Consider the following 24,367-nt stretch of genomic DNA (forward strand, 5'->3'; position numbering starts at 1 on the left):
CACGCCAACTGACAATCATCTCCTTCGTAGCCTACCATAATTTTATAACAAGATATTTTCGGGGGATGATGGTTCGCACATAGAGCTAGATTAAAAACGACCATCTTGCTCCTGGCATAGCCACAATCTGCTACTTCTAAGATTTGATCATTTTTATCATTTGTTCCACTGTTAGAATAATGTCGCCTTGTTCGCATATCTGTTTCCCTCCCTCTTATTTAAAACGTATCTGAATTATTTCCCAAGTTATTCCATGTGTTTTAAATCATCTTCTGCAAAATACAGGGGTGTCTCCCATGGTTCCACGAAGCCCCTGCTCAGTCAAGATTTTCAAGACATGAAAGTGAGATACATTTAAATGCAATTATTTTAAATTAAAATCATTCATGGTTTGCTGCTAGCCTGAAAAGTCGTCATGAGTGTGACCCTTTTAAAAACAATGTATATATTTGGCACAATTGGCATTATTGTTTGAATATAAGATTTTACGGCAACACAACTTTCTAAAACAGATTAGAAAAACTAGAATAATATTTAAAAAATATTTGTCTCTGCAGTTGGAGGAACGTAGCATAACAAGACAGAAACAAACTGTATTTTTGCCCTATTTGCTATATCCCCCGCTCTAGCTAGTAGATGAATAAATTATCTGTGGATTATGAATAGCAAACAGACAGGTAATAAAAGCTAATTAAGCCTTATAGAACACTCAAGGTGCTTTGTGGCGAACGGCAACTGTGTTTTCTGTAGATGCCCTGAAAAGAGATGTGCCCATCCTCTCAGCCAGGGAGGATGAGTTCATGTAACAAAGAGATGGTAGTTAAGCAGCTTCATAAAATCTAATGGATTCATGAACTGTAAACTTTGTGAGAATAGGTTATGTAATTAAAGCCCATGGAGGCATCAAAGATAGCACATTCATACCGTCATTATGCTACTCCATTCAACAATAAACAATACAGTTTATTTTGACTTCTGCACGGCCATGGTCCAGATTGAGACCTGGAGCAGAATTGAGTAGTTGCCATAGTGTGTCATACAACATCACATGCCTTACCAATTTTTATGGTTCTAGTAAAATAAAGAATTGGAATGACACCTGATGCTCTAAGTGTGATCATAGTCATCTTTAAAGGAACCTATGCTTACTGCTAGAATACCCATTTTGTAAGACAGGCGTGAGATAAACGACTACGTTCCCTTTCAGTTAAATGAAAGGTTTGACAAACGCTTCCTGAAGCAGTAATTATTTCTTCCAAACCTTTGCAATGACCTTCATTTTTCTGGTCTGCTGGACGAGCAATTACAGACTATCTGCCCACTTTCTATGTGTGCCCATATGGAACGCCATGCTTCTTTCACCTAAAGAACTACAAAGTCCAAAGGATATTGATGTAGTAGGGACTGGCACAGCTGCGAGGTTGGCATGTAAACACTGTGAGTCAGGAGAAAATCACCAAAGAATGTGTCTGTAAAAAGAAACAAGGACGTTTAGAATTAGAAAATTGAAATACAATTTGAAGATCCTGATTTCTGTCTGCAAAAGACATAAATGTGCAGTTTAACAAATGTATTCATTATTGTTAGTGCAAAAGGGAGAACACGGAGCTAAAAGCTTGGTGAATATAATGAAGTTTCTCACCGAAGTGATTAGACAATGTATAGTTGTCAAATTGTGCCATTTCAACGATCACACATTTAACCAGTCCTGGAGTTTGGGCCAACAACAGGTTAGAATCTAATAACTCGAGGTTCATTTTTTATCACCATGCAAAGTAATGTTTACTAGAAAGCCATGGCTGGTGAAAGTGTTGCCCATGTCATGGGAGCACTGGCTAGCTTTGATAAGGACACACTCAGTATGAACAATTTGAAAGCATTATCTGCTGTTATTTGGCATAGCAGTATTTGGCAAATGTCAACATTTTGATGCGATCAACGCCCCCACACTAATATTAAAAAAAAAAGCCATTACAAAGACATTTTTGAGAAAACCAAAAGGGTTTTGGATTCGTAAATCTGTCCATGCGGTCCTGCAAATCACACATCCTCTTTTTCTAAACGAAGCATGTTAGAGTAACAAGATAGAGTCCCTCACCTGTCTCCACAACCACAATTACAATCCATTTTGCCTCAGCAAGGAAGCTTCTGGGTTCCAAGGTAAGCTTGCTCTGTTTTGGGTTACAGATAGTGTTGGACCTGGCTTTTTGACAGGGACATCCCCAAACTTTTTGCCTCCTTCCTCCTATTTTTTCTGACCTGTTGTTGTTGGCTTTTGACCTCTGAGCACTTTACCACTGCTAACCAGTGCTAAAGTGCATATGCTCTCTGTGTAAATTGTACTATTTGATTGGTTTATCCATGATTGACTATTTAATTTACCTGTAAGTCCCTATTAGAGTGCACTACATGTGCCTAGGGCATGTAGATTAAATGCTACTAGTGGGCCTGCAGCACTGGTTGTGCCACCCACCTCAGTAGCCCCTTAACCTTGTCTCAGGCCTGCCATTGCAAGGCCTGTGTGTGCAGTTTCACTGCCACTCCGACTTGGCATTTAAAAGTACTTGCCAAGCCTAGAACTCCCCTTTTTCTACATATAAGTCATCCCTAATGTGTGCCCTAGGTAACCCCTAGAGCAGGGTGCTGTGTAGGTAAAAGGCAGGACATGTACCTGTGTAGTTATATGTCCTGGTAGTGTAAAACTCCTAAATTCGTTTTTACACTACTGTGAGGCCTGCTCCCTTCATAGGCTAACATTGGGGCTGCCCTCATACACTGTTGAAGTGGCAGCTGCTGATCTGAAAGGAGCAGGAAGGTCATATTTAGTATGGCCAGAATGGTAATCTAAAATCCTGCTGACTGGTGAAGTCGGATTTAATATTACTATTCTAGAAATGCCACTTTTAGAAAGTGAGCATTTCTTTGCACTAAAAACTTGTTGTGCCCTTCAATCCACGTCTGGCTAGGTTTAGTTGACAGCTCCTTGTGCATTCACTCAGACACACCCCAAACACAGGGTACTCAGCCTCACTTGCATACATCTGCATTTTGAATGGGTCTTCCTGGGCTGGGAGGGTGGAGGGCCTGCCCTCACACAAAGGACTGCCACACCCCCTACTGGGACTCTGGCAGACAGGATTGAGCTGAAAGGGAACTTGGTGCATTTCTTAGAGACTCTTTGAAATCACCCCCACTTCAAAGGCACAACTTAGTATAAAACAGGGCCTCTGCCCTACCTCATCAGACACTTGCTGGAGAAGAAACCTGAACCAGAAACTACATCCTGCCAAGAAGAACTGCCTGGCTGCTCAAAGGACTCACCTGTCTGCTTTTCTACAAAGGACTGCTGCCTTGCTGTTGGCCTGCTGCCTTGCTGAACTGCCTGGCTGCTCAAAGGACTCACCTGTCTGCTTTTCTACAAAGGACTGCTGCCTTGCTGTTGGCCTGCGGCCTTGCTGAACTCTTGTCTGGCTGTAAAAGTGCTCTCCAAGGGCTTGGATAGAGCTTGCCTCCTGTTCCTTGAAGTCTCAGGACCAAAAAGACTTCTGCCTTTCACGTGGACGCTCCGTGCGCCGAAAATTTCGACGCACAGCTTGTTTCGCGGCGAGAAAAACGCGGCACACCGACGCTGATCAACGCGACGCCCTCGGGACGATCGAGACTTCGACGCACAACCTCGCAAGGACAAAGCCGCCCGACTTCCAAGGAGAAATCGACGCGACGCCTACCGTGAGTGCGAAACTTTGACGCACGGCCTCGCAAGGACAACGCCGCCCGACTTCCAAGGAGAAATCGACGCGACGCCTGCCGTGAGACCAAAATTTCGACGCACGGCCTCGCAAGGAAAACGACGCCCGACTTCCAAGGAGAAATCGACGCGACGCCTACCGTGAGATCGAAACTTCGACGCGCAGCCCCGCAGAACGACGCGCAGCCGGAAAATAAGCAGGAGAACCCACGCACAGACCCGGGACATCTGGTAATCCCCGCGATCCACAAAAAGAGACTGTCTGCGCGCCGGAAAACGACGCCCGACTTCCCCGCGTGGAAAAGAACGACGCAAGTCTGTGTGTGCTGAGCGGAAAACGACGCACACACCCCTTTTTCCACGCATCTCTTCTCCTGTGGCCCTCTGAGGAGATTTCCCACCAGAAACCAGGTACTCTGTGCTTGAAAGACACTTTATTGCTTTTTAAAGACCTAAAGACTCTTAATATCACTTTTCAGTGATATCTTTACAAATTCGTATTGCAACTTTGATCGTTTTGACCTACAATTACCCAGATAAATATTCTATATTTTTCTAAACACTGTGTGGTGTATTTTTGTGGTGTTATACTATGGTGTTGTATGATTTATTGCACAAATGCTTTACACATTGCCTTCTAAGTTAAGCCTGACTGCTCGTGCCAAGCTACCGGAGGGTGAGCACAGGCTGATTTTGGATTGTGTGTGACTTACCCTGACTAGAGTGAGGGTTCTTGCTTGGACAGAGGGCAACCTACCTGCCAACCAAAAACCCCATTTCTAACATTGGTGATCAGCGGTGAGGATAGGACTTGTGTTTGTGCAGTGACATACAGTAGCTAAGTATTTCACTACCTACCCACAGTTGAAGGTCAACTTGATTTTTTATCTCTTTTTTGACTTTTGGTCTCTGATGTCCTCCTGGATATACTATTGATATTTTGGACTTTGGATTTTGGTTTTTGCTGGTAAGATCCTATCAGAATGGGATCGCTTACCTACTTATTCTTTTTGCCTACTGACCACCTCACTAAGGCTGACCTAAGGAAGCTTTGCAGAGAATGTGGCCTTCCTGTAGCAAAGAGATCTACTAAAGCAGAGATGCTACGTGCCTACATAGGCTGGGAGGAAGACAGATGGGCAGAGAGAGAGGCAGCAAGAAACCAAATGACTAAGTACCCCTCAGAGGAGGAGGAGGACGACTCAGATGAGGAAAGAGACCCAGTGAAAAAAGAATGGCTCATGGCTCAAGCACGGTGGATGGAAGAGCTAGATGAGTTTATTTAAAGGGCTGAGGCAGCAAGTCTCTTAGCCCTGGAAGAAGAAAAGATTGCAGCTCAAGAGCTGAGCTGTAAAGAGCTGAAACTGGAGGCCGGAAGGGCTGAGTCCAGTTCAGATGGTGGCAGCAAAAATCTTGCATCTAGTACTGCTGAAGAAGGGCACAAGCCCAGAGATGTGGTACCCAACTTGAAGAAGAGAGTTGACACACCCCAGGCGGTTCAAGGGTATGAGGTAGTTCCCGTTATGCACAGGGTCCCTGAGAAGGATTGGGGAACTGGCACAGGGAGTCATATTCCTACTGGGGGGAGGGACACTTTACTGACTCTAGCAGAGAGTGACAGAGAAAAGGGTTCCCCCCTGGTGGACGTCCTGGATATAGAGTGTAGAGACATCCCAGAAGAGTTTGGGTTGAGTGTCAGGGACAGTCAGATACTGTCTCACCAGTCTCAGGAGGGTGAAGTAGAGTGCTTTTCCAAGGTTGGGTTACTAGGTGGTTGGGTGAAGGGTACTGTGGTTAATACATGTGAAGGGCAGAGTGATGTAATTGCTGGAGAGCATATGTCTGGTCCTTATTTTCCAGAGCTACGCCAACACCAGGTGGAGTGTGAGTTCTCTGACCCCAGGGAACTTACAGTGGAGGCAGACTTTTGGGTGAGTACCAGAGAGTCTGAAGAGGCATTTGGGGGTGCTCCTGAAGGGAGTGGTCTAGGTGATTCCCGACCAAGTGAGGTGGGAGAGGATTGTAGTGTCCCAGGTAGGTCTCAGAGCCTAACCTGTACCGTAGGGCCACCTTTTGAGGGAAGCCCCGCAGTGTCAGAAGAACTTGGGGGGATGACTGTAGACAGCATCCCAACAGTTCTGGTGTCTGGCAGTACCACTCCTAGTGGGGGGGTGCAGAAGTCCAGACATAGGGTTGAGAGGGGGTGGCAGACCCCAGTGGAGGATCTTGAAAGTCAGGGGTCAGCTCTGAGAGCAGAGCCCCCCAGGAATGACCCAGGTGAGACCGTTTCTGGTTTGGGGGAAACCCAGACTCTGCCGGATGGGCAGAGGTCGGGAGACCTGCGCCAACCAGACTCTTGTGTGGCCCTTGGGGACGGCGTGTCCCTTGTGGGGGGTGAGAGTGCCCCCCAGGAAGTCCTGGCATGCCAGGCAAAGATTCAACCTCAGGGTGGTGACTCTGGGTTGGATAACCGGGTTCAGAGGTTAAACTTTGACCTGGTGGGGGGTAGATGTGCCCCCCAGAAAGTCCTGGGATGCCAGGCAATGGCTCAACCTCAGGGTGGTGACTCTGGGTTGGCCTACCAGGTGAAGAGGTCAAACTCTGACCTGGTGGGGGGTAGGTGTGCCCCCCAGAAAGTCCTGGCGTGCCAGGCAGTTGTCCAACCTCAGGGTGTCGACTCTGGGTTGGATGGCCAGGTTCAGAGGTTAAACTCTGACCTGGTGGGGGGTAGGTGTGCCCCCCAGAAAGTCCTGGTATACCAGGCAATGGTTCAACCTCAGGGTGGTGACCCTGGGTTGGAGAACCAGGCTCAGAGGTTAAACTCTGACCTGGTGGGAGGTAGGTGTGCCTCCCAGAAAGTCCTGGTGCGCCAGGCAATTGTTTAACTTCAGGGTGGTAACTCTGAGTTGAAGGGCCCAGTTCAGAGGTTAAACTCTGACCTGGTGGAGGGTCAGTGTGCCCTCCAGAAAGGCCTGGCGTGCCAGGCAATTGTTCAACCTCAGAGTGCTGACTCTGGGTTGGATACCCAGGTTCAGAGGTTAAACTCTGACCTGGTGGGAGGCAGGTGTGCCTCCCAAGAAGCCCTGCTGTGCCAGGCAATTGTCCAACCTCAGGGTGTTGACTCTGGGTTGGATGACCAGGTTCAGAGGTTAAACTCTGACCTGGTGGGGGGTAGGTGTGCCCCCCAGAAAGTCCTGGCGTGCCAGGCAATTGCCCAACCTCAGGGTGGTGACCCTGGGTTGGGGAACCAGGCTCAGAGGTTAAACTCTGACCTGGTGGGAGGTAGGTGTGCCTCCCAGAAAGTCCTGGGGCGCCAGGCAATTGTTCAACTTCAGGGTGGTGACTCTGAGTTGAGTGGTCAGGTGCAGAGGTTAAACTCTGACCTGGTGGAGGGTCAGTGTGCCCTCCAGGAAGTCCTGGTGTGCCAGGCCATTGTTCAACTTCAGGGTGGTGACTCTGAGTTGAATGGTCAGGTGCAGAGGTTAAACTCTGACCTGGTGGAGGGTCAGTGTGCCCTCCAGGAAGTCCTGGCGTGCCAGGCAATTGTTCAACTTCAGGGTGGTGACTCTGAGTTGAATGGGCAGGTGCAGAGGTTAAACTCTGACCTGGTGGGGGGTAGGTGTGCCTCCCAGGAAGTCCTGGTTTGCCAGGCGGTGATCCAGTCTGAGGGTACAGACCCTGGGCTGGAAGGCCAGGTTCAGGGTGTCCCCCCGGACCTGGAGGGAGGGGCTACTGATAACAGTGCCCCTACCATGTTGTCTTCTGAGGAGGCCACTCCTAGTTGGAGGGTGCTGGACCCCAGAAGGGAGGGCAGGGGGAGGGAAGCCTCACCCCGGGCCCTAGTCCAACCTGAAGGTACAGACCCCAGGTTGGAGGGCCAGTGGCAGGTTAACAGCCCTGCACTGGTGGAGGAATGGTACAGGGCGACTTCTGTAAGCCCCCTGGCCATGTTGGACTCTGGGGGTACCGCTCCAGGAGGGAGGGTACAAAGCCCCAGAGGGGAGGACCAGGTTCAGGCTGTCATCCTTGACCTGGTGGAAGGGAGAGTGGTTAAAGGGTGCCCAGCACCTGGGGCTACCGCCCCCCACTCTCCACAGCCACAGTGGTTGGAGAGCTTTGAGAGGCCTGGGGCCTGGCTCTCATCCCTGGCAGCTGTCAGTAATCACTGTGGCTTGCTGTCCGGGTGGACAGAGTTATCCCTGGGGAGGGGACAAGTGTCCCACCCCGGGGATAGAATGGGCAACACCACTGTGTTGGTCCTGGTGGTACTATCCTGCTCCTGGGATACATCTGTGAGCAATGTAAGGTTAGGTGCTGCACAGATGGGATCCGCAGGAAAGGAGAAAGGTTCCCCATGGATGGGCTTAGTGGGCCCTGAGAGTATGGACAGAGGGATCCAATTGGAGTCAGGAAGGCGAAGAACTGGAGCATGCCCCTGCTGTTGTGGGCCTGGGTCCTTGTTCTGTCGCCTCAAACAGGGAAGTACATCAGGATAGTGATTGTTCTCCCCTGGCTTTAGGCTGGTGGGGGGTCATGTTGGACCTGGCTTTTTGACAGGGACATCCCCAAACTTTTTGCCTCCTTCCTCCTATTTTTTCTGACCTGTTGTTGTTGGCTTTTGACCTCTGAGCACTTTACCACTGCTAACCAGTGCTAAAGTGCATATGCTCTCTGTGTAAATTGTACTATTTGATTGGTTTATCCATGATTGACTATTTAATTTACCTGTAAGTCCCTATTAGAGTGCACTACATGTGCCTAGGGCATGTAGATTAAATGCTACTAGTGGGCCTGCAGCACTGGTTGTGCCACCCACCTCAGTAGCCCCTTAACCTTGTCTCAGGCCTGCCATTGCAAGGCCTGTGTGTGCAGTTTCACTGCCACTCCGACTTGGCATTTAAAAGTACTTGCCAAGCCTAGAACTCCCCTTTTTCTACATATAAGTCATCCCTAATGTGTGCCCTAGGTAACCCCTAGAGCAGGGTGCTGTGTAGGTAAAAGGCAGGACATGTACCTGGGTAGTTATATGTCCTGGTAGTGTAAAACTCCTAAATTCGTTTTTACACTACTGTGAGGCCTGCTCCCTTCATAGGCTAACATTGGGGCTGCCCTCATACACTGTTGAAGTGGCAGCTGCTGATCTGAAAGGAGCAGGAAGGTCATATTTAGTATGGCCAGAATGGTAATCTAAAATCCTGCTGACTGGTGAAGTCGGATTTAATATTACTATTCTAGAAATGCCACTTTTAGAAAGTGAGCATTTCTTTGCACTAAAAACTTGTTGTGCCCTTCAATCCACGTCTGGCTAGGTTTAGTTGACAGCTCCTTGTGCATTCACTCAGACACACCCCAAACACAGGGTACTCAGCCTCACTTGCATACATCTGCATTTTGAATGGGTCTTCCTGGGCTGGGAGGGTGGAGGGCCTGCCCTCACACAAAGGACTGCCACACCCCCTACTGGGACTCTGGCAGACAGGATTGAGCTGAAAGGGAACTTGGTGCATTTCTTAGAGACTCTTTGAAATCACCCCCACTTCAAAGGCACAACTTAGTATAAAACAGGGCCTCTGCCCTACCTCATCAGACACTTGCTGGAGAAGAAACCTGAACCAGAAACTACATCCTGCCAAGAAGAACTGCCTGGCTGCTCAAAGGACTCACCTGTCTGCTTTTCTACAAAGGACTGCTGCCTTGCTGTTGGCCTGCTGCCTTGCTGAACTGCCTGGCTGCTCAAAGGACTCACCTGTCTGCTTTTCTACAAAGGACTGCTGCCTTGCTGTTGGCCTGCGGCCTTGCTGAACTCTTGTCTGGCTGTAAAAGTGCTCTCCAAGGGCTTGGATAGAGCTTGCCTCCTGTTCCTTGAAGTCTCAGGACCAAAAAGACTTCTGCCTTTCACGTGGACGCTCCGTGCGCCGAAAATTTCGACGCACAGCTTGTTTCGCGGCGAGAAAAACGCCGCACACCGACGCTGATCAACGCGACGCCCTCGGGACGATCGAGACTTCGACGCACAACCTCGCAAGGACAAAGCCGCCCGACTTCCAAGGAGAAATCGACGCGACGCCTACCGTGAGTGCGAAACTTTGACGCACGGCCTCGCAAGGACAACGCCGCCCGACTTCCAAGGAGAAATCGACGCGACGCCTGCCGTGAGACCAAAATTTCGACGCACGGCCTCGCAAGGAAAACGACGCCCGACTTCCAAGGAGAAATCGACGCAACGCCTACCGTGAGATCGAAACTTCGACGCGCAGCCCCGCAGAACAACGCGCAGCCGGAAAATAAGCAGGAGAACCCACGCACAGACCCGGGACATCTGGTAATCCCCGCGATCCACAAAAAGAGACTGTCTGCGCGCCGGAAAACGACGCCCGACTTCCCCGCGTGGAAAAGAACGACGCAAGTCTGTGTGTGCTGAGCGGAAAACGACGCACACACCCCTTTTTCCACGCATCTCTTCTCCTGTGGCCCTCTGAGGAGATTTCCCACCAGAAACCAGGTACTCTGTGCTTGAAAGACACTTTATTGCTTTTTAAAGACCTAAAGACTCTTAATATCACTTTTCAGTGATATCTTTACAAATTCGTATTGCAACTTTGATCGTTTTGACCTACAATTACCCAGATAAATATTCTATATTTTTCTAAACACTGTGTGGTGTATTTTTGTGGTGTTATACTATGGTGTTGTATGATTTATTGCACAAATGCTTTACACATTGCCTTCTAAGTTAAGCCTGACTGCTCGTGCCAAGCTACCGGAGGGTGAGCACAGGCTGATTTTGGATTGTGTGTGACTTACCCTGACTAGAGTGAGGGTTCTTGCTTGGACAGAGGGCAACCTACCTGCCAACCAAAAACCCCATTTCTAACAGATAGGCTTTACACCAGTGAGCTGCCTCTTTCCTGACTCTCTTAGTATGAGGATTATTAATGATAAAACGGTCAATGAGGACTGGCTTCAGAGACTTCTTTGTCATTGCTGTGAAGTGCATTGCTTTGGACAGATCTTTTTGAGCTCCTCTCTCCGTGTGCACTTGACCAAAACACACAAAGCACCTTGTTCTAAAGGGGCAGACAAACACTGGCGTCGACAGATCCAAATCAGGCATTTGAAGTGATCATGAAAGCCTTGTTGAGGCTTCCAATTTCTGTCTCGCCCAGAGGGATCCGTACTGTGAGGAGGTCTCAATGAACATAATAATACAGACTCCGAACGACACACATTTCAGCAAACTCTGATATCTGGATGTTTGTGAAATGTCTGAAGTAGATTGGTAGGCTTGGTGTTTAATCTGTTAAAAAATATTAGTGCAGGAACCCAAAGTTTTTCTTTGGAGCCCACAACTGGTGCTGTTGAATGTCAGTTGCGAATGCCAAGGCCAAATAGCCTTCGTGACACTGCATGTCTTTCTTTTTCCACACTACACTTCCTGTCTCTAGCCCTCTCCTCCTAACTATTGTTCATCTATGCTTTCTCTCTAACTTATGCTTCCTCCTCCTTTCACCCTTTTCTGTCTTTCGCTCTCATGCTCAAAGTTTGATGATGAAAAATAAGTCCTTGTCCCCAAAAGTCTGAGCTGGTGCCCACCACATGCAACCCTTACATATGCCACTAAAGGCATGCACACCTACTCTAAAAAGAGATACTGTGGATTGCCTGGAACAAGTGTTTAAAGTGTTATTTATTTCTTACTTTTTTAAATCGTAAAAGCTACAAGTTGCTTACAGTTCATTTACCCCCTTTGTCCAATAAACAATGTTAATTATAAAAACATTGCTAATAATACATGTTCTTTATAACACACAAATGTGGCCAGTGACAGTCATGGGGTACACGCAGCAATGTCTTTAAACTGAAAGAAGGTGGATATTAAACCCAGAGCACCCAGGAATGGTAATATCTGTTTTTTCTAAGCGTTATGTTGTTTCAAGATACAAACGTCTTTCTTGAGTCTCAGCTTTTCTTTGGTCCATTAATGTTTTGGAAATCAAAGTTATTTCTAATATCTAAACTTGATTGTGAATCTCTGGTCGGTTCCATCCAAAAGTTATTTCTGTAGCGCATGAATCTGATCAATTGACTAAATCAATACAACTAATCAGTCAGAAACATAATGGCATTAGCTGTTTTATTTACTTAAACTTCTGTGCTTTCCCGAAATTACTGGCCTTCTGTTCTCTTCTACAGTTCTGCCTCTGTGACACATCCTTGCATATGATTTGGATTAGTTTAAGAAAGCATGCTCTAACAATATTCAATCAGCATTTTGGTTTTCACACTCAATTCACAACTTCCAATCGTCATATGATGAAATCTACAAAACAGATGTAGAAGCACCTCCCCAATCCCTCTCAAGGCGAAGTGTACACCATGCCTTCACTTCAGCATATTACAAGATCGCACATGAAGTAGATGTATATACCTACAGATGATGCTAGAAACTTCTAAATTGAAACAGCTTTCTGCTTTTAAAAGTTTGGGCGCTCTGTTCTGAACATGAAAACCCACAGAATGATCTTGATCCTGGCAGAGGTTTTCTGTGATTTTAATACACAAGGATCTCCTATTGTGAAATAGTATTTAGATTAAAAGTATAGAGGACATTATATGTACATAAATTGATGATCCATCCAAAACTTTCAGTACAAGATGCCTAATGACTTGTGTGGAGAAAAAGGTGGCCTTGTCATTTCAGGAGCCAGAAATGGTGACACAAAGGAAATCATTTACAAAAAGAAATGGTGGTACAACACCTGTCTGATCATATACAGATGAATCCAGCTTCATTGTCTCCAGCAAATGTTCCAAGATCTTCTCAGGCGTGCCGGACATCACTGTGTATCTGAAAAACAGAGCAGTCAGTCAACTACCCGAGAGGAAGCCTTTTGGGATGTTTTACCAGGTCATGCACCTCCCGTTCGCCTCACTGCCATTTACACTTCAGCAATCATTCTGTGTAGGTCCTTAAAATTAGCTAAAGATATGAATTAGGCAGCCTGTTAAATTATTGATGACTAAAAATCCCTTGTTTGATACCAATTCCTACCTCTACACTTTGATGACAATATTGTGCAGGTGAAGTGGACCAAGACCAGCATTATTTAACTGATTTATTATTCTTCAGTGACTGTCAGCAAGGAAGATTTTATTGAATCAAAAAGTGGACAAAAAATATAACTTAATTGATCCAGAAATGCAAACCTCATTTCTACCATGAATTTAGACAATCGTGGAGTAAAGGCTTCAGCTTTTGACTCTTACTTGCAATGTCTGAAAAAGCAAAAATCGTTACTTCCTACTTTTCAGCAAACAAATCTTTTACAAATCCAAATGACCTATAGAGGTATTTTTTCCAATAAGTGGGTCCTATGCTTTAATTTGAAATGTAATTAATAGCACAGTTGTGTATTGTTTCTACACGTGATGCTGTCCCACCGTGTTGATGCATGTACGTGTATGTAAATGCAATTGAGTCAATGTGATGGAGATGCACTGCCATTGCTTCTGCGAATGTGCCTATCAGACTTTATTCCAGTACACATTCTCATCTCGAAGACAGAAAACGTGCCAGTAACTTGCTTGTGCTCCAGTTTGAAGCTGCCATAATGATTTTCCTAGAACCGCAACAGAATATATTTTGACAAACATCTGTATATTTGAGCATATCAAAAACATCCACAGTAGGGCGTTCTATGCAAGCTCTCAGCCTTCAGCTATTGTACAGGGCTAACCACAAAGGGTTTGCAGTGTTATATGAAACAACGACTGGGTTTTTCTTGTGTTTGCAAATATCACGTGATGGACATCCGTTTAAATACTTCTCAGTATCCCTTTTGTCCAGGTATATGAATTCCTCTTTCAAGATATTTTAAAGTTAATCTATAGAATTTTAGAAACAACACAATCCCAATTATATGGCTGTGGGTTACCTGATACATTAGGAAAACTTGCAGAATCACAACATGTGCAATTCAAGTAGTACCTTGGACATTTTTTCCAACTCCCTAGAAACAAATGTTGATATTTGTGCAAGTGCAGACTTCCCAACAGTGGTGGTAAAGAAATTGGTTCAGCTAATTTAATCCACATAGATTTTTCGCATTTTAATCACCCATTTTTTAGATCTTTACTGTGGGTTAGTCACACTACTTGAGTATCACCCACAGTAATTACATTGTAATTGGCCTGGGCATGTCTAACACCAGTGTTCGTCTTTTGAGATATGGCAGCTGAGACACAGCTAGGTTGTGGGACATTTAGCAGGTTACATGTGAGCACATGTGCAGGCCGCACGTGTGGGAATACAGTCATGCACAGCCCATTAGTTGGGCACAGGTACCTTGGCACAGAGGGGACTCTACAAGAAAAGATGTTGACCTGGTGGAGGCTCTTTAATATTATTGGGAAGTCATAGGTACAGCAATAGGGTTTACCAATTTATCTGCAGTGTTACCGTATTACACACATAGGGGGAAATTTGCCTTAAATTGCAATTTTGCTTTACTTAGGCCTACACAATCCAGTGAGGTATCAAGCTGGGGTGAAACCTGTGGCAAATTTGAATATGCACGGTCCCACAAACCTACAGGTACACATTATTAATCATTCCGCATTATCAAAGTTCTCTGGCTCAGTTCAGGAACAGTTTCCAAGCCTTTTGTCACTCTGCTGGTCCAAGTTAAATACTGTACTCCTCTAAAAGAGGGAACGGAGGCCTATTCACACAAAAGGAGCAATTAACATTGCTTCACTCTGCTCCTAAGGAGAACATGGTGGGGAGGAAAATCTGCATCTGCTAATTAACTGCCACACTGTACCAAGGTTGATACAGCCCAGGCCCACTGAACAAAAGAGGAAGTCCGGAGATATGAAGGCAACACAAGAAGGGGTGTGACAGGGTTGCAGGGGTGATGTGGCACCCTAGGATTGGCCAGGGTTGCCTGGCATCTAGAACGTTCCACATCCATTTAAAAACTCTTGCAAAAGAAAAAAACTGAGTTGGACAGTGGAATTGGATGTCAGCAACACTATGGGCATCTGGAAGGACAAGCCCCTTGATGCTTCGAAGGATTAAGGATTCGGCCTGCAGCTGACCCCCGGGACCAGTGGATCTCTCGAGGGCCAGTGAGGTTTGCTCCCTTAAACTTTCCTAAGGACTAGTTGGGGTGACCTGGACTGCTGTGCCCAGCAGGAGGACAGGAGGCCCACAGACAAAACATAGGGGAAACGCTGTTGCAGGGAGCCCGTGAAACCACACTCCCTGCAAAGTGTGCTCTTTAGAGGCCAGAAGGCCTGTTGAAAAGGTGGCTAGGGCTTGTCTACAGAAGCAAAATGGGCCAAGGATCCAAGAAATCTGCCTTATTGGGTCCAAGATATTTAAGGGTAAAGTATTTGACCTCTGACCCCCCCAGCTCGAGTGATGGAGTACATGGGGCTCCTCCGCAGGTCCAGAAGAAAAACGCAGGGTGAGCCATTGCCCAGGGGCTGGTGCAAGCATCATCAATTATTGATGCCCAAGGAGGTGGCATGTGTGGGGTGCCTTCCTCATCCGCTGGGCCAACATATTCAAAAATGGGTCTTGGGACCCCCATCCCTAGGCCCTGAAGGCAAAGAACAGGTGCTGAGACCCTATCCCCGGGGCCTGACCAGGAGAGAGTAAAGGGATGCACCATCGCACCCTCACCCACAATGGAGGCAAATTCCTCCTGCTCCGCATGTCCATGTCTATGTAGAGCGAGGAGGCCAATAAAACTTCAAAATCCTGTCCACGTGGAGCAGGCAGGGAGAATGCAAATGTCAGCTCCTATGCCAGAAGACAGAGTCATCTGGACGGGAAGCCAGCTGGGCAGTGTAAGAGTTGGTTCCCTGCGCTGTCCCAACAAAAAGGCACATTGAGAGGCCCCAGGTGGGCCTGGGCACCCACAGCAAAAGAAATAGGCAAAAACAAAAAGAAGACACAGGGTGCGAGGTCCCCGGCAACAAAAAGTAGCGCAGCAGAAGCTGCTTATCAACTGTCTATGCTCCACAAAGGGAGAAGCCCATAATGCCCTGAGGGGTGGTATTTGTCCAAAGTTTGCTACGGTATGGTGGCCCCAGGAAGGTGGGGGCATGACCATTGCTTGAAAAAGAGAGTTGTGGGGAGATGCAGGTGTAACAGCAACCACCCCCAAAGGAATTTAAAATGTGCCCCTAAAAGAATCCAGGGCCAAGTACATTTGTAACACTCACACCCAGGCAAGGCTCTTCAGCATTAATTTCAGACATGGTATACTTGCATGTTATGCAGCCTAAAGGATTCAAGGAAGACACAATCACATGTTTTATGATCTAAAAATGCTTTATTTGAAAATGTATTGCTGCCAGTGATTCATGACAAATATTGCAATGCTTTATTAATAATGAGTGCATGTAAAACATGGTTCCTGAGTTCAGTGACAGACAGATGGTTTTCAACATGTAATTCTTGGTCTTTTAATGTGGCGACCCTGACAAAGCCTGCTTTATTTTGAGTGAACCATCCCTTCTTGTGATATGGGAAGAGAGGTACCGTTTTTTTTTGGATGTCATGACCCATTAGGGGGACAAGAGTGAATTCAGAATGTCATTGAAGGTATTTCCACCAACGTCAAGTATATATTTGTAAATTATAGCAGAATATGTTGATGTGTGCGTGTGCAATAAATGTACTTTTACTTTTCCAAAGGAAAAGCAAAGACTGGGCAATCATTTCTTGAGTGTTATTGTTATGAGCTAGCAAATAGTTATTACTAGCCCTCACCACCTCCCCTGAATAGGCCTTGGACTTCTCTGCTACCCCTGAGAGAGTCAAGCGCTACAATGGGGTGCTTGGTTTCCTGTGAGAGAATGATTGTGCACCTATTACTTGCACAGGTCTCACATTCTGCACTACTCATTACCCAGTTTTCCTACTACAATAAAATGCCACCATACTCCATCGTTCTGCTCCACAGAGCAAATGTGAGGCACTTTGTACACTGAGCTTCTGTTTGTGGTAGCCACTCCCTTAAGTTTTTTATTTGTAATCTATTTTCATGTATCTTATGGTGAAACACTGACCTATGTACTGCTATGGGGAGTTTAGTTTCATTTTTCTTTTCTTACTCCTTATAAATGTCCTATCTGCCTGGTGAAATCACTAAGGCTCTTATTAGAAGTACAGGGTAAAATTCCACTCTTTACATACAACAAGAGTTTAAATAGGAGTCATAATTATGGTCAATGTGTTCATTACAGTCTCCCCATCTATCTTTCTCATGGTAACTTTCAGCGTATATGCCCTGCTGAACTTTACCGGGGGAAGGGGCGAACTATGATTAAAATAGGTGCATTTGACCACTATTTTCATAGCCAATTCCCCATTTTTAGTGTGTCAACTCAGAACATGTCATCTTTACCATACGTAGTAAATACTGAACTCCAGAGAATAGGTATCTCTCTTTTACAGTATATATTCATTGCCAATGTAAAGGTTACTCATCTTCAATGAGGGCAGGTACAGTAACCCACTCATTCTTCTAACATTGATGAAATGAGTAGTTTAGTTTATTTTAGTTTATAGATTTTATATTGCGCATGGCTACCAGAAGGCATCCCAGCTCTAAAGTGGACAATGTAGACTGCTGGATACACCTAAACTAAGTCATAAACAGCCAGGTTTTCAAAGCCTTACAGAAGGGCAGTTCTTGGCTATGTTGACGAAGTTCCCCTGAGAAAGAAGTCCTGAGTTTAGCAGGTCTGTAGGCCACAGTTCGTCCATCCCATCAGGCTCCCCGGAATTTGGGAGTATTCAAAAGGGAAGCCACAGATGATCTGAGAGACCTACAAGGGATATAATAGGAGGACAAAGAACTTAGGGGGTTATTCTAACTTTGGAGGAGGTGTTAATCCGTCCCAAAAGTGCCGGAAAAGTGATGGATTTACCACCAGCCGTATTACGAGTCCATTATATCCTATGGAACTCGTAATACGGCTGGTGGTATATCCGTCACTTTAGGGACGGATTAACACTCCTCCAAAGTTAGAATAACCCCCTTAGTATTGATGGGCCCCTACTATGAAGTGCCCTGTGCGTAATGTACAGAGCCTTAAATTGTACTCATTTTTGGCAGTTTGATGCCTCAGGATGTTCATGAGAAGGCGAATGGCAGAATTCTGAACCACCTGCAGCCTCTTCATCACATACTCAGGTGAGCCAAAATAGAGGGCATTGCCATAATCTAAATGTGAAATTTCAAGGCCTGGACAATTAGCTTTATAGTTAGGAAGGAAAGAAAATGTTCCTCAACAGCCTCAGCACTTTAAAATCAGTGACAGCAAGCGTTCTCACTCGGTGATCCATAGAAAGGCTGAAATCCAGTCAAATCCCAGACTTTTTATTGCACTTTTTGGAGGTGGTAAGGTCTCCAAACCATCCGGGACAGGAGTCAGTCTCTTATGCCGAAGGTTATTGCCCAGTAATACAACCTATGTCTTACCTTCATTCAGTTTTAGCCTACAGTCGGCCATCCATCTGGCCACTTCCTGAGGACAGGGCGTTAATTGAGATTGACTTACGCTGGGGTTTGAGTAGAATGACATAACCAACTGGGAGTTGTCAGCGTACGAAAGCAATGACAGTCCACAAGAACACACAATCTCTGCCAGTGGGTGCATATAAATATTAAAAACTGTGGGGCTTAAAGAAGACCCCTCTGATACCGCAATTCAGACACAAACTGTCAGAAAAGCAAGACCAATCAAGTATCTGAAAAGTACATTTCTCCAAAAAGGACGTGAGCCATTTTAGTACCAAGCCACTGACACCGGTGTTAAATGTTCTTTGGATAAGAATGGTATGGTCCCCTTTATCAAAGGCTGCACTGAAATCTAAGAGAATGATGGCAGCAAAGCCTCCTATATCCAGGCGACGTCTTAGGTCTTCTACCACGGCCAGCAACGCTGTTTCAGTACTGTGCTGAGGTCTAAATCCCATTTGTGCGGGATGTAGGATCTCATGTTCTTCAAGAAACCCAGAGAGATATTTATTGATGTGCTTTTACAGAAACCTGGAAGCGACTGGTAGCAAGGATATCGGCCTGTAATTATTCAAATGAAAGAGGTCGAGATTTTTCAATTTTTTTTAGCAGAGGTTTAACCACTGCATGTTTCCATTGGGAAGGAAACTGCAAGCACATTGGGAAGGAATCAGAACAGTTTTCAGCGATTATTTAAGTAGGTCGGTTAGGGCAGGGGCAATTGTGTATGACCCCTGGCAGAGAATAGAGGGAGGTGCGGGGTTTAATGGAGACCTGGATTTTACCACATGCAAAAGATCTATCTTGGTTTTGGCCGTAAGGGTTGGAAGTACTAGGTGTTTGGCGTCCGGTTGCTGTAAAATAGGCTGACTAACTTTACTGATTTCCTGTATTGATCTATCAGGAAAGGCAGAATAAATACCCATTGCCTCCTTTTGGAAGAAGAGCACCGGCTTGATGCCATGCTCAGAAGAAGCCTCTGGAGAGGCATTAGACAGAACAGACTGAATAATTTCTTTAAAGATATGGAAAATCTCTTTAGGGGAGTTAAATGAGTTTCCTATTTTGGGCGAGTAGTAGGAAGCTTGGGCAGTTCTTATTTCGGCATGATAGTTTCTAATGGCTTTCCTATAATCGACTTTCATATTTTCATTGTAGGACTTCCTCCACCTTTTCTCTAGACGTTTGCATTCTGTTTTTAGCTCCAATAGTTATGAATTAAACCAAGGGGATTTCCTACAGCGATGACCATTGGTATATACTTTCGCCGGTAGGACAGTGTCCAAAGGATATAATAATTTGATCAGGGGGGGCAGGTCTGGAATTTTTCAGTGCCGTAGTCCATTCTTTAAGGTTCAACTTAGGCCAACAGAGGCCCATCAGTCTGGTCGATGGAGAGGGATAGAAGTCGAGGAAATGAGAAGTTTCAGAGCAATTAAAGAATGATCAGACCGAGGGAGAGGGCTCCAAACCAGTAGCTCAGTGATATTACTAAATACAAGATCAATTGAATGCCCTTTTACATGCGTAGGGCCTCTAACCAATTTTCTAAGGTCAAACGAGGCAAAATCAAAGAGAAGATTCTTGTTGATGAAATTGTTGAGGTCATCAACCTTAATGCTAAAATCCCAAAGAAGAGTGAAATTGGGTTTGTTAAGAACTAAGCCTGCAACTAGGTCGGGAAAAGCCTTAATAAAATGGTCATGGGAGCCTGGTGGTCTACGTATGGGAATTCCATAAAACATAAAGGTAGGATTTAATGCTAAAGAAAAGACATACTTTCACAGCTTGGAATGTTAAGGGGCATTGACTAACATTTAATTACATCCTTCTGAATAATGGCTTACCACCACCTCTTGCGTCCACCCTGTCTAACCTACTTATGAGGTAGCCTGGAGGCAAGGCTTAGACAAAGTCAGGGGAGGATTCCTCATGAAGCTAAGTTTCAGTTAAAGATAATACATCTAGTGCCAACTCACTTAAAAGAAACTGAATATCCAATTTATGCACGGCTAGGGACCACCAATTGACTAGATTCTTTCTGATGCCTTACAGTTCCCCTGAGGTTGACTAGGTCCAAGCCAGGGAGACAACTTATACAGCTGTTACAGGTTAGAGCTGCTGAACTAAGATCGATAGAATGGAGACCGGTCTCCGCTGGAATGGTTCGGAGTGAGTGGAATTGGCTACAGGTGTAATTTACCTTGTTTTGAGTGCGGGCAACATAGGCCCTGGCCCCTGGTCTCAGCCGGGTGAAGACGGGCACAGATTGGCTTGCCTATGATGTGCCAGTGGCGCGCCCACTGCATGAGTCACCTGCGCATAGACTCCCTTAAATGAGGGCAGGGAAAACCACAGAGCAGAGGCCACTAGAGAGCTGACCTAAGTTGGCAGCTCTTAGAGGCACAAAGAAAAGGAGAAACAATGGTGCCCGTTCTGAGTAGTGCAACTGTACTTCCCACAGAATCTTCCCTGCCAACATGATTAGTCTCCCATTGTTAGACTTTTCATCCTTGGCGTGGTCTCCTTTAACTCTTTGACTCTGTTTCCCAGGTTGTTGATGTGTGCTGGACTCTGATTTTTCTGTTTTTGTTACTCTGGGCACATTACCACTGTTAACCAGTGCTAAAGTGCAAGTGCTCCTTTACAAAATGTGTATGTAATTGGCTTATTCATGATTGGCATATTTGATTTATTAGTAAGTCCCTAGTACAGTGCACTAGAGGTGCCCAGAGCCTGTAAATCAAATGCTACTCGTGGGCCTGCAGCACTGGTTGTGCCACCCACAGAAGTAGCTCTGTAATCATGTCTCAGACCTGCCACTGCAGTGTCTGTGTGTGCAGTTTTAACTGTAAATTCGACTTGGCAAGTGTACCCACTTGCCAGGCCTAAACATTGCCTTTTCTTACATGTAAGTCACCCCTAAGGTAGGCCCTAGGTAGCCGCAAGGGCAGGGTGCAGTGTATGGTTAAGGTAGGGCATATAGTAATGTTTTCTTATATGTCCTAACAGTGAAATATTACTAAATTCGTTTTGCACTGTTGCAAGGCCTGTCCCTCTCATAGGTTAACATGGGGGCTTTCTTTAAATATGATTAAAGTGTATATTCCTTTTGGGAGCGGATGGACATGTGGAGTTTGGGGTCTCTGAGCGCACATTTTAAAAATACATCTTTTAGTAAAGTTGATTTTGAGATTGTGTGTTTGAAAATGCCACTTTTAGAAAGTGAGCATTTTCTTGCCTATACCATTTCTGTGACTCTGCCTGTCTGTGGATTCCCTGTCTGGGTCAGTTTGACAGTTGGGCTGGTTGCCCTTCACACTAGACAGTGACACAAAGGGAGCTGGGGTGTAGCCTTCATTTCCTGATGAGCCATCTGTACACGGAGGGAGGGGAGGAGTGGTCACTCACACCTGAAAGGGCTGTGCCTGCCCTCACATAATGGAGTCTCCAGCCCCCTGGTGAGTGCCTGGGGCCTGGCCTGGGCAAGGCAGGATTTCACATTCAAGAGAGACTTTGCTTTGATGTAGGCCTACTTCAAATGGAAATTGGGTATAAGAAGGGCACCCAAAACCACACACTTTAGAACACTTCAGGAAACCAAGAGTAACTTCTGTCTGGAGAAGAGCTGAAGAGCTGAGGAAGAAGAGATTCCCTGTCTGTGACTGTGCTTTGTGGAGCTATCCTGCAGTTGCTGCTTCTGCCAGAGTAAGAGGGCAAAGACTGGACTTTGTGTGTCTTCCATCTTGTGAAGATCTCCAAGGGCTTGATTTAGAGCTCACCTCCTGTTGTTTGAAGTCTCAGGGACATCAAAGACTTCTCTCTGCCCACACCTGGAGTCTCTGGAGAGACTCCTACTCTGCCCTGTGGTGCCCATCCAGTTCCTGGGACCCTGAAAAGAGAAGCTGGCAGCCAAAGAGGAAGAAATCCACGCACAGAACGCCGTGCAGGGAAAAGATCGACGTGACTCCAATCTGCGGCTGGGAAATCGATGCACCCCCGGCTTGGCGGCTGAAAATCGACGCTCGCCTGTAACGTGACTGAAGAATCGACGCACGGAGCTGGAGAAACGATGCGCAGCATCGCTGACGGAGGCAGGTGAGATCGCAACCAGCGCTGCGTGATTTTCGGATCAACATGCGGCTGGATTTCCAACGCAAACACCGCTGGGCACGTAAAAACAATGCAAGGCCTGCCCGGACCCAAGAGTACTGACCGGATCCAGGCATCGCTCTCCTGAGGAGAGAAGAAACGACGTTCCCGACCCGACGAAAGGAGAAACGACATAAGGTCTCACTTGTGAGTGAAATCAACGCATTGCAAGCCCTTTTTGACGCCTACTCGCCAGTGCTGGGTTATTTTGGACGCACCCAAGATACATTTTCACGCTAACAGTGTTAGTGTGTGTTTAAACCTACAAGAAGACTCTTTTTGCTTTTGAATTGATAACTTGACTTGTGTATTGTGGATTTTTGTAGTTTTGGTCTTGTTTGTTTAGATAAATATTTTCTATTTTTCTAAATCTGTGTTGTGTAATTTTGTAGTGTTTTCATTAAGTTACTGTGTGTGTTGGTACAAATACTTTACACCTAGCACTCTGAGGTTAAACCTACTGCTTGTGCCAAGCTACCAAGGGTGTAAGCAGGGGTTAGCTGAGGGTGATTATCTTTTCCCTTACTAGAGTGAGGCTTCTTGCTTGGATAGGGGGTAACCTGACTGCCAACCAAAGACCACATTTCTAACATTGGCAGCAGCGTTGGGAATGGACTTGTGTTTGTACTTGACATACAGTATTTAAGTGTACACTACTGTTTGAGTTCAGACCACTATGTGACCACATATTACTTGTCTTGTGATTTTTGCTTTTCTCTTTGGGACTTCTTTCTCATTGATCCCTTGACTGCCTTTTTTTAAAGTTCATTTGGGAACTTGTTTTTCTGCCTTTGGAACTTTGTACTTGCTCTTGAATCTTCATCATGTCCCAAGCTGGAGATGCATCAGTTAGAGCTGATTTTGACCTAGAGAAACTGGAGAGTTATACCAAGGCTCATTTGAAGCAGTTCTGTAAAGGTTTTGACTGTCCCATTAAGAGCTCATCCAAGAAGGAGGAGCTGCAAAAGGCGCTGAGTGACTGGGTGACAGCCAAGAGCACTGAAGGGCACACATAGGATGAGGAGGACGGGGAGGAGGAGGAAGATTGTTCTATATGCAATGGTATTGTGGGTGGGCCTGTTATGTCCAGGGAGAAGGTCCCCAGGGCAGGTAGCAGTGTCTCATATAAGGGTCTGACATCTGAAGAGTTAGAGGACAGACATGCAGAGACAGAGTACCAATTGGAGCTGGAAAATCTCAAGCTCAAGATGGAGAGGGAAAGGGAGGACAGGAGGATGGCCATTGAAGAAAGGAAGATACAACTGGCTCATGAACTTAGCTTAAAGGAGTTAGATCAGAGGAGCCAGTATAGTAGAGAGGGTGGCAGCAACAGCACAGTTCAGCCTGAAAGAAGGGTACAGATCCCAAAAGACCTAGGGAAGGATTACAAGAGGGAGGATGACATATACTTGTGGTTCAAGGAGTATGAGTCTGCTCGCCACATGAATCTGGTCCCTGAAGCTCACTGGGGGGCAGCTCTGTGGAAGCACTTTGAGGTAGAGGGGAGGGATACACTGACAACCTTAGGGGATGCTCAGAGTCTCACCTACACAATCATGAAGGATGCCCTACTCACAAGATATGGTCTCACCCCTGAGCAGTATAAGGTCAAGTTTAGGTCAAGTTTAGGTCCTCTAAGAAAAAGGAAACCCAAACATGGTTGGAATGTGTTGATTCTTATTGCTGGTCACTGGATGGTTGGGTGAAGGGCAGTAAGGTAACTACATATGAGGGGCTTTACAATCTGATTGCTTGGGAGCACTTGTACAGTTTTATGTTTTCCAGAGCTGCGCCAGCACCTGATTGACAGCAAGCTGACTGATCCCAGGAAGTTTTCACAGGAAGCAGACCACTGGGAGAGCACCAGGGTCCAGAAAAGGTATGTTGGAGACCACACCAAGGGTGGGCAGGGTCCCTCTCAGAAGCA

The 24,367-nt window shown here is 46.0% G+C and overlaps 1 protein-coding gene across 1 annotated transcript in view; it reads right to left on the reverse strand.

Annotated features, from left to right (window-relative positions):
- RAPGEF3 (Rap guanine nucleotide exchange factor 3) overlaps nucleotides 1-24,367 on the reverse strand; it is a 1,225,478-nt gene that overhangs the window by 488,419 nt on the left and 712,692 nt on the right. The window contains exons 12-13 of the mRNA XM_069231039.1: nucleotides 12,508-12,596; nucleotides 1,391-1,469 (exon numbers count right to left, since the gene is read on the reverse strand). Of these exons, the coding sequence (XP_069087140.1) occupies nucleotides 1,391-1,469; nucleotides 12,508-12,596 (168 nt within the window). The remainder of the gene's footprint in view (nucleotides 1-1,390; nucleotides 1,470-12,507; nucleotides 12,597-24,367) is intronic.

The sequence above is a fragment of the Pleurodeles waltl genome, chromosome 4_2 (genome assembly GCF_031143425.1).
Source record: "Pleurodeles waltl isolate 20211129_DDA chromosome 4_2, aPleWal1.hap1.20221129, whole genome shotgun sequence".
NCBI lineage: Eukaryota > Metazoa > Chordata > Amphibia > Caudata > Salamandridae > Pleurodeles > Pleurodeles waltl.